General features: G+C 45.1%; 1 protein-coding gene and 1 long non-coding RNA gene across 2 annotated transcripts; one reads left to right on the forward strand and one right to left on the reverse strand.

Moving 5' to 3' along the window:
- Window positions 1–4377: 4377 nt before the first annotated feature.
- Window positions 4378–5664, reverse strand: LOC121804066. The gene has a single exon (XM_042203614.1). It carries the CDS (start codon window positions 5662–5664, stop codon window positions 4378–4380), a length of 1287 nt encoding a protein of 428 aa, XP_042059548.1.
- Window positions 5665–8827: 3163 nt separating this feature from the next.
- On the forward strand, window positions 8828–10577 carry LOC121805025. The gene is made up of 2 exons (XR_006051243.1): window positions 8828–10252; window positions 10343–10577. It is a non-coding gene; the product is annotated as an uncharacterized LOC121805025 (long non-coding RNA).
- Window positions 10578–11176: the final 599 nt, after the last annotated feature.

The following is an 11176-nucleotide window of genomic DNA, read 5'->3' on the forward strand; positions in this document are numbered from 1 at the left end:
GTTGTAAGTACAAAGTTATACTTTTCAGCTGTAAGAACGATGTCCAAATTTTGTTTCCATTCTATGTAATTTTGGCCCTCGAGTTTACTTTCTTTTAGAATTGCAGATAGAGAATTGAATGACATCTTGACGATTTTATTTGCACTGCAAAACAGAGTATTTACTATTTGTCATAATCTTATGTAAGATATTAGATTAACCATAAAACTTTTCAAAATCTTAGAACTGTAAGATTAAAATTTTGTACCCTCCAGAGGAAGTTAATACGCATTAAAATCTAACATTTTCACTGGTCACAACACCGACGAATAGTCCAGAGACCACAGAGTGGCATGGCCGCCTAATGTTGCCTAAGCAAGACCACCTCTTTAGCATTACAGAGTCTCATTTCTACAACACACTCTCATAACAATGCTTATGTGTTGCTAATAAGATCAAGCTATCTCATAATTTCTGTGTGAACTTCTGAATCTCGTAGTTTCTTAGGATTATTGTCCCCACAGAGCAGGTGGCGATAATATTGGAAACCACATTCTAGTTCATACTATTTATTTTTGAGAAGTCTTCCATCATGAACTTGCTATTTTCTTAGGATTATTGTCCCCACAGAGCAGGTGGCGATAATATTAGAAAGATGCTTCATAAATTACAGACCAATTGATGGAGACAATATACAAACGTTGAGTTCGTAATTGTAGCTTAGATATTTGGGTTATGGTTTTTCTTTAATTATCCTCAGCCTTTAGGCAGACAAAAGCTTAATTAAATTATGTTGGTATTTAATTTGCTGGATAATTAAATCTTTAGTTTTATGTTGTTATCTTCTTTTAGGAAACTATTATTCTAGAATTTAATTCTTATCCATGTCTACTATAAGGTATATCTAAAATAAACAAAATTTTTAATCCTTAATAAGACATGAAAAATAAATTCAAATTATTTCCTTGTTCAAGATTAGGAAGAGATATTTTATTATTTAATGTATTCATACATAGATCCTTATTAGGATCTTAGATATATAAATATTAGGAAACTATTAAATTATTCTCATCCATATCATCTAGTAATCAAAATAATATTATTTATTTCCATAGATATAGAAAATAATAAAAATATTCCTAAACTCTAGGTAAATCTTCCAAAAAGATTTTATTTGCATTAAATAATAATATTTTAATGATATCTTTTAATAAAATAATTAAATAATCATTAAAATAACCATTCATCGTTATCTCATCGCACGAGGTTCGCACGAACGATGAATGACGAAAATCCGATGAATTCGTCGTCGAATCACGACGCATGAAGCGTCTCGGCCGTGGCACGCAGGTGGCGCGCCAGTGTCTCGGCCTCCTGGCTCGTCGGGTGTCGCATCCTCTCGGCCAGGAGCGCGCAGGTCAGTGCCGCTCATCTCGGCCAGGTGCGCTCCGCCCATCTCGGCGCGTTGATTCGTCGGGTGTCGACGCTTCTCGGCCAGGCGCGCACGCGGCGGCGCGCGCCTCTCGGCCAGCGTCTCGACGCCCGTCTCGGCAATCTGAGCCGTCGGGGTGGCGCGAGCTCTCGGCCAGCGGCACGCACGGTGGCGCACCCGCTCTCGGCCAGCTCCGACCACCCTTCCTTCCGCCTAGGGTTCCAGCTCTCGGCGCCTAGTGTCTCGGTGGTTCTCGGATGAACCACCACTCCGTGCCAGCCTTCACGTCGGCCTTGGTGCGGGGGCCGGCTCAGGGTTGCGGTCTCAGCCGGCGTCGTGCTCGAGCCCACGCTCGACTGCCCGTCGCCCCGTGATCGTTATCCCTCGGCTCCCATTCAATCGACAACCCTATTTCACGATCACGCATGGTGCAATCCGTCTCGGTGGGAGCGTCGACGGATCGCACGTCTCGTACGATCGAGTAATTCAAGTTCTTTGATTCGATAGTTCTTGAGTTCATCATGCATGATAAATTAAACAAAACACCAAGAACATGCTTCGCAATCAAATAAGACATGCATACATGAATTTCGCGAAATTTAAATCCAAATAATCAGTGCAAAAACCTGGCTCTGATACCAATTGAAGGGGTTGGCAGCGGAAGCGTGCGTAAAAACCGATCACATAATTTGATCTATTTAGTAGATTATTTAGACAAATTCTATTCCGTAATTATCACATGTATCATGCTCATAACTTGAATTAAAACATGCTTTAGCATATAAAATCCCTAAAACATGCTTACTATGGAATTAGCCAGTTTACCTCATTGATTCAATCAAGAATCGATGGATGGCTTGCTCCGTCTCCACGTGAAGATCTTCAGTACTCGACCTCGGATCTTCTGACTGGTGTCCCGGACTGTACACTGATATTTGTGTGGGCAAATCTCACCAGCGTACTAGGACTTGAATAACGAAGACAGAACTCAGCTCACGGAGGAGGCAAATTTCGAACTCTATCTCTCTCTGAGGGGGACGAAAATTGTGAGTAATAATTATTATTCGTATTGTCGTTGTTGTTTCGTTCTGTCTCCTTTATTCTCCTATTTATATTAAGTCACATATTGGGCCCTGGAGGGACTAGGAAAGGGATCGAAAACACGAATAGAATGCGGATCAAGTTATATGGAGTGATAACCGAACCGATTGGATCAGTTAGCAAATGTCGTTGCCACTTAATCAATGCACTCTAGCTTTCGCCCTTTCCGCTTTGCCAAAGTAATTTATAACTCCCAATTTTGCACAACTTTAACAGTAAAGCGGCAAGTTCTGCAGCGGGGGGTGTTGTAGGCCTTCCTTGTTGCCTGTGGGAAGTACGGGCCCACCAGAGCTCTCTCTCCTCTGTGTGCCCTCAACTCCTAGTTGTGGAGGGGCTGGTTGGTCTGTATTAGCAATAACGATGCCCCAGGATGCGGGGTGCATCTTCTTTGGGGGATGAGGAACAGTCTCCTTCCCCTTCCTTTTTTTCTCAGCTCTCTGGCGGCTGTCCTCAACAGCCATACTTTTATCCACGGCCTCTCCGGCTTCCTGGTTTATCGCCCCAACGGCTCCTACATTCCCCGGCTCATTCAGCAACTGCCGCGCTACACGGAGTCTTTCCTCCTGCCCTTCCTCTGCCCTCTTCATGTTGGCCGTCCGGGCCTCCACTTCCCTTACCAACCTGTCCACTTCCACCGTGCGCGTCCGGTGGCGCAACGGTTCCTCCTCCCTCTCCGGGACCGACTCATCCTCTGCATGAGGAATACAGTTCCGGTCTGCCCCCTTTTGTTGCAATATTTCGTTGGGTGGAGGCAGAAAGTCCTCCATAGAATCGTCGTCGATGTTCACAACTTCGATTAGTTGTGTCGGCCTTAGGAGAGTAGGGACTGCCGGTTACGCTTCTTCGTCCACCTCGGAGTCATCCTCACTATACTGCACTAAAGGTGCGACGGGTGTAGGGTCTGTGGTACGAAATGGGGCTTGTGTTTGGGTGGTGGATGAAGGGTTTCGGGGAGGATTTTGGGATGTGGAAGCTACGGTCTTGTCCTTTGACAGGGTTACTCCCATTTGGGCTTTTACAGCGGCGTAAACCGTCGCGACATCCATATCGGAGGGAAAACTCCGGAGGATTCTCGTCAAACGCCATTGCGCTTCTTCGTCCACCTCGGGTAGTGGAGCGGCGGTTGGTGTAGGTGGGCTAGGGTTTCCTATATGGGCTTGTGAGGAGGTTTCTTGGTCAGCACTATCAGCACGGGCACTAGAAGAGGAGGATGAAGTCGGGAGTTGCTCGAGCAACATTGTTTCTGGTAATGGTGGGTAGGTTTTGGATTTTCTTGAAAGAGGGTTTTGAATTTGAGGAGAATTCTCGACGAGAGCAAAAGGAATGATATGTAGGCGGCTTGGGTAAAAGTGATTTACGGATCTGAAATCTACTTTTTATAATGATATCGCGGCTGTTGGGATCCTATACTGTTGAGATCCCTGCGGCTGTTCTGATCTTTTTAACTCCTTACGTACGGGCGCGCCTTTTCAGAGTGCCAGTTGGCAAAGCTTCTCTGATACGCTTTCTCCTTCTCCCTAGGACGTCCTTTTATTGCAGCCTGACACCTCTTCAGTGACTCGCGTCCTTTCACCACCTGCCCTGATCAACTCAATCACATACCACCAATTAAATTCAATTTATTCTGATCAAGTGGACAATTAATTTCAGATGAGAATTCCATTAATACCACTTGATCAGCTTCCGTCTTTACTTCCGATTATTATTACTATTTTTATTTAACTAAGAACAAAAAATTAACACACGAAAAACTATTTACACTAGGTACGAAGGACTTGATCGAGTTCTCATAGGACGTCACTTGACCAGTTTAATCAGATTAAGAATTTGTTGCTTGATCAAACAGACTACCCATGAGTACTCGATCATTCCTTTAACTGTTTACTGCCGAGGGTCAGGCATGAGTAGTGGAATGTCTTCCACCACAAATGTCTCCATTCCCTCTCTGTTATTGCTTCTGCGACGGCTTGGTCGTTCATTTCTCCGACCTTATTTGTTGCAAACCACTCTTCTACTTCCTTTTCGACCTCTTTATCTACAGCCGAGTCCGTGAACTGGCTTTGTAAAAATTCCTCTTCCAAAAATTCTTGCACCAAGGGCTCAGTTACATCCACAGAATACACGTTCTCTCTGTCGGCTGGCCTCTTCATGGCCTCATTGATATTGAACGTATACTGCTCTCCTTTGAAGTCCAGACTGATCGTCCCATTGTGGACGTCTATGATAGTGCTGGCCGTAGACAAGAACGGTCGTCCCAGTAGGACTCCACTCGAATTTTTTGCTATGGGCTCTGTCATCTTGATTACGAAAAAATCAGCTGGGTATAGAAAGTTATTCACCTTTACAACAACGTCTTCCAAAATTCCTTCGGGGTGAATACATGATCTGTCGGCCAACTGTATCATTATATCCGTGTCGACTAGCTTGGTCTCTCCCAGCTTTCGGTAGATGGAGTATGGCAGAACGTTGATAGATGCCCCCAAGTCGCACATGGCGTGCTCTACCTGAATGTCTACGATTGAAATTAGAAGCGTGAACATTCCAGGATCAGTTTTCTTGGAGGGGAGATCGCTTTTCTGGATTACGGCAGAGACGTTCTCATCTGTAATTAGTCTCCCTTCCTCATTGACCTTCCCTGCTAGGTAGTCTTTAATGAACTTACTGATCGGGGGCATTTTTAACGCCGTTAAGAGTGGTACCTTCACATCCATGTCCTTGAACATGCTTGCCACGTCGATTGTGGCATCCCTTTTCCTCGTCACCATTCCATGGTACGGATAGGGCTTAACCCTTTCAGTTTCTTCCTTCTGAGTTTCTTCTGAGGCTTCTCCTCCAACCCTTCCCTTGCCTTTTTCTTCCACTTGACCACCTCTGCTGGATTCTCCCTCTTCCTCACGGCTTGGTTCAGAAACAGTTGGTGGAGATATCGCAGGATGGCTGGGGCCTTGGTAGACCCTTCCTGACCGCAGGGATACTTTACTAATATTCTCATGACCAGGTGGTTGCATAGTAGCTTCATTCCCCTTCAACTCGCCCAGCGACACTGCAGCTTGAGAGAGTTGTTTTGTCAGCATCTCCAACGACGCCCGCTGCTCTTTTTGAGCCTCCTGGATTTCCCGCACTGCATCATCTGGATGGTGTGGTATCAACATTTCTACGTGACTTTCGTTGGGGTGTCTATTGTATCTTTGATTCGGTGGTCCTCCACTATAGTTGGGGTGCGGGTGGTCAGATTGTCCGTAGTATTCTTGTTGATACCGCGGCTGGTTGTACTGTTGATTTCCCCGTAGGTGTGGTGGAATGTACGTGACCATCTGGTTGTTCGGTTGCCTTCCCTAGTTGGTAAACTGAGGGCCTGGCTGTTTGTATCCCCAATTTCCCTCTGGTTGTCTGCTTGACCAGTTCCCTTGAGGTCCACTTGATCAGTTCCCTTGAGGTCCACTTGACCATCCTGCCTGACCTCCCTGCATTCTATTTCCTCCTGTGTTTGGTCTATCAAAGATTCGTGCTGGCCAGTTGGACTGCCCGTCGAAGAGTTGTACTTGTTGAGGTGCGGTTAGTTGTGGCTGGCTTTGATTTTGATCAGTCCATCTGAAGTTGGGGTGGTCCCTCCACGGAGCATCTCTCTGCTTCCCCTGGATCCAGTTGCCATTTGTGTTCCAGTGGCCTACTGTGTTCACTTGCTCTACCTCAGGGGGAAAATCACAGTAATAGTAATGATGTTCTTCAGGAGGTGGAGGCTGCGGTACGTACTGTGTCTCCTTTGGTGTAGGAGGTGGCGGTGGTCTCGTTTTTTCTACTGCTTCCAGCAGTTTCTTCTCTATCTGCTCGAATCAAGCCTCCAGCTTTTCATCGTTGCGCGCCTCTGCTGCGTGCACTGCTCCTCTCCTGTACTGCCCTCGAGAGGTTTCATACGACTGCTTAGCCTCAATTAGCCTCTCCAAAATATTCTTAGCTTGGCTATAAAGGGTTTTTGAGAAATCCCCTTGTGCTGCGAGGTTGAGGTCGTTTTTGCTATCCACCGTGAGTCCGCCATAGAAAATCGAGTAGATTTCCTTCTCTCCCAATTTGTGGTTAGGGCATGCTTGAAGCAGCCGTTGGAACCTATCCCAGTACTAGACGAGGGGCTCGTCGTATTCCTGTCTAGCTTCTGTAATTTCCCTTTTTAGGGCACTTGTTTTTTATGTTGGAAAGAAACGATCGAGGAATATCATGCGAAACTCAGCCCACGTTCTGATGGATCCTTCTGGCAGCCTTGACAGCCTGACACCCGCGTCCCCCTTCAAGACAAAAAGGAATAGCTTTGAGTCTGTAATCTTCAGATGTGGATCCAGCTGGCACGGGCTGAATATCACAGTACCGGCAGAATTCATCCAGAAAAGCGTACGGACATTCCTTCGAAAGGCCATAGAAGTGGGACAAGACGATCAGTACTCCTGATTTGATGGCAATGGTCCGCATCCCAGGAGTAGCGGTGATGGCATGCGTGGGCTCTCTCTCATCATGAGCATGTAGAGAACCGATCCCCGAGTCGTCGATGACAACGGCCATCTCTGCTTCCGTTCGTTCTGGTGGTGGTGGGTGTGTTTTCTGCTCGGTGGTTGCTGTTGCTTCTAATGCGGCTCTGCGACGAGTGATGACAACGTCGGCTTCCTGGACTCTCCACTGAGTGTTAGTTCTTCTGTATATCAAGGGATGATTCCAGTAATCGCCTTGGTGGTACCTTCTCATCAACAGCAAAAACAAAAAATGAGAAACAAAATTATATACACCTACGCACTACACACAAACATAAAGTAACACCATGCTTCCCCGGAAACGGCGCCATTTTGGAGGGACTAGGAAAGGGATCGAAAACACGAATAGAATGCGGATCAAGTTATATGGAGTGATAACCTGTCACGACCACATCTCCCTAGTCAAAGAAAGTGTAGCTATATCGCGACTAAAACTTACTGAAATTGTCTCTACTCGTCAAGATGCTTAAATCAAAAGAAACATTGTCTGAAATGTGTTGATGGTACAAGTCATACTAAATCAGAGTATTTATGGAACAATTGTCTTTGCTAAAAGCAAGTTCTAAATTTGCGCAACGGGAGAGTACCAAGACAGATGTAATATGTATGAAGACATACTACACCAGCTATCTTGCTACTTATTTAGCCTTCTGTCCCAACACCTCCTCGGCCTTGACAACGATCAACCTGCACATTAAGGAAAAACAATATGCAGGGCTGAGTACTTGATATACTCAGTGGGCTTATGCCGAAAACTGTTTTCTTTTAGTTGTCAGCCAAGCTGAGTGAACACGGGGTTTTTCTGAAAATAAGTCCCGGTCACTAAAACTGTTATTTCTTTCTGAAAAATAGACTGCAGTCATTTAAACTTTTGATGATATGCCATATCAGCTGCGTGAATCGAGAATGTGGCCACATTCCACGACCACTGGGCCGGCCAACCTGGCGCTAGCTCACGACCCACGGACCGGCCAACCTGGCGCTAGCTCACGGTCCCTATGTGTACACTAGTCCGGGTAGGATTTACTGACCTACTGGGACACGAATTCGATTTAATTGGTTGGCATAGCCAACAGATAGGCAATCATAAAATAAAACATGGCATGACAACTCATTCAAATAATCATGTTTTCACATAAAACACGCTTTAAAAGAAAGAAGAGAAAGCCCACCTCGATTGCTTAAACTCTTGCAAAACGGGTGCTTTCCTTGTCCTGAGATTACTCGTCGAGCGACGACGTTCCTTTACAAAATTTATGTACTCAAATTAGACTTTAAGTAATTACTTATCTTGCATGTATGCATGCCTAAACGTGTGTTTATTATTTTTACTTCTTTCCTTCTAAATTTAGAAGTCTTAAATCTTTAATTAAATCGGCGATTTAATTTATTCGGAGTCTTGCCGAACTGCTCGGGTATAATATATATTCTCGGATCATTTTCCTTAAATATTTTGAAATACTTACTTGGACTAATAAAAGTCCGCTTTAAAAATCTACTGAATGCCCTTTTCCACACGGCTAAATAAATTTTCCTTTCTTCCGTGGCTTAGGGGAATCAAATTCCATGGATTACATTTAGTTATGGGCGGTGGCCCAAATAATTAAACGTGGCCCAAATATTTAATTTAGGGGTCCTTAAATTTTCGGCCAAGCTTAAAAAAATGTGCAGCGGCCCGAATCTAAATTTCCCTTCCCTTTTTTTTTCTCTTTTCTTTTCCTTCTGGAGGCCCAACTGAAAAGGCCCAAATAGCAATTAAAATTCTGACCCAGAATACTCTCCTAAACCGTCACTTTCCCTTTCTCCCCTCTTCTTCACTTTTCCAAAATTCAATTTCAGCACTGAAATTAGAAATGGTGAAACCCTGGCTCATCCGCCCCTTTCACTCTCAGTGACGGCGCTGACTCGCCGTTCACCGTCGCCCCATGCTGGCGCCGCGGCTGGTCACTGTCTATTTTGCCGAGTCGGCGTTATCGGCAGAGGAGGGCGTCGCCTTCTCGGGAATCACCGCCATCATCGCCGTCTCCCTTTCTTCGATGCGTTTTGCCGCCGGTCAATGGTCCAGCAGCGGCGCTGCTGCTTTTCGTTGCTGATCTTTCGCCGCCGGAGAAGAAGCAGAGGCATCGCCTAATTTTCTCCCTCCGTCGCGATAGTCCACAGTCGGTGCTCCGTTGGCGACGTCGCAGGGGCTGTTATCGGTTGCTGCTCGTCCCTTAATCCGACGCGACAACACCACCGTCGCCTCTGTCTCTACTGCAGTGTCGTCGCCGACGCCGGGTAGCACCTCCTCTGTTCCGGTGGAGCTCCTTCCTTCTCCGTCTCCCTCTCGGCTGTAGCTAAGTTCTAATTCCCTCTTAGCTCTTATGGTAGATTTGCTATGTTCAATCGATTTTGTGTTGTAGTTTGGGTTAGGCTCTACTACAGATCTTGGTTCAACTTGTCATTCATCGAGTTATCTGTGATTCTATGCCTCTTATAGGATGCGATCCTTTGAATTGGTGTTCATAAATGTTCATGCTTCAGGGAGCTTATATGTCTCACTTGATAAGGCTATTGTGTTTGCTCGTTAATGTGATGTGATTACTGTGCCTGAGTTCTGACTATGGCATCCTAGTGTGCTTGTGTTCACCCTTGGATGTGAGGTTTCTACTACATGATGGTATGACATTCAAAGTGAGCTAGAAACTGAGTGAGCTTACCTTCTCTGCACAATATTATGCTGAACTCTACCTCTGGCCTCGACTCCCTTCACTCTCTAATCTGCTAGCTAACTGAGGGAGCAATGTTGTGGGGCGATAGAGTGTAACTGAGGGAATCATCATATGTATTTATATTCATAGCTTGTAACTGAAAGCTGCAAAAGCTTGTTGCTTGGCTGACAAAAGGGGTCTTAACTGTGTTAAACTGACTGATATCCCTGCAACTTGCAGGCTGTGTATCTGTGGGATACGGTTCTGGTTGCTACACTATGCAGCCTCTTTAACCACTTTCTTCCCTTGTAACAAAGCAACATGGTACACTAATCATTTATGGGGTTTGTCTCCTGCGGCAGGTGCACAACTGAATGGCAGGGTTTGTAAGCCATATTCTCGGCAACGGCAGCTGTGAGGTGGAGGTACGAGCTGCCAATTGTTGTCTCGCAGGGAGTCTGTTGCTGCCAGATGGTATTGGCTGGCCTTATTCTTCTTCTAGCCAAGCTCTTCATCCCTTTTCTTTGTGAAAGGTAAGGTTACCTTTCCCTCTTTGGTGCAAGTTGTTTACTCTCCTTCTTCTATGCATTTTTTTTCTTTGTCTAACGGTTTACCTTTGGCAGGGACCGAGGCTGACTTCTCTTGTTGTAGCCTCTCTCTTTCGGCCAAGCGGACCCTCGAAAAATCTGGGTCGAGAAACCCGTGCTGAAGAGACCGAAGTTAATAGTTCTATGTTGTAATATGATAGTGTTTCATATTGTAACATGTAGGAAAAGTCTACGTATAGTTAACGCTTTTCTTTCTCCTTTATTTTCATCGTCAAGCATTAGTAAATTTCGATTTAACTGGAAATTCCAATTATTGTGTTTCAAGAAATCAACGAATGCTCTTTCGTTCTCATTCTAATAAATTTCTAGTATTTATTTAATACATCTCGAGAAATTAGATCTCGGCTATTACATTCTACCCTCCTTAACAAAAATTTCGTCCTGAAATTTTGTCTCGGTCAGGCAAAAAGCTTTGGGTACGTTTCTTTCATCTGGTCCTCAAGCTCCCACGTCGCCTCCTCGCGGTCGTGGTGCTTCCATATGACTTTCACTGTTACAATAACTTTATTTCTGAATTCTTTTACTTTTCTATCCATAATTGCTTCTGTTTTTTTTCATAGCTCAAATCTGGTTCTAACACCATTTCTTCTTGGTGTACTATGTGTTTGGGGTCAAACACATATTTCCTCAACTGCGATACATGAAACATATTGTGTACATTCCCGAAACTTGGCGGGAGTGCTAATCTGTACGCCACAGGGCCGACTGTTTCTAGGATCTCGTAAGGTCCGATGAAATGCGGTGCCCATGACGCCCAATCTAGCTATCTCGACGGGGATACTTTCAGAAAGACTTTATCTCCTGCTTTGATCTGTAAATCGGTTCTGCGAACATCTGCATAAGATTTCT

Source organism: Salvia splendens, chromosome 5 (genome assembly GCF_004379255.2).
Source record: "Salvia splendens isolate huo1 chromosome 5, SspV2, whole genome shotgun sequence".
Taxonomy (NCBI): Eukaryota; Viridiplantae; Streptophyta; class Magnoliopsida; order Lamiales; family Lamiaceae; genus Salvia; species Salvia splendens.

Coding starts and splice junctions, on each gene's coding strand:
- LOC121804066 (XM_042203614.1), bottom strand. CDS start 5,664: ATGTTGATACCACACCATCCAGATGATGCAGTGCGGGAAATCCAGGAG.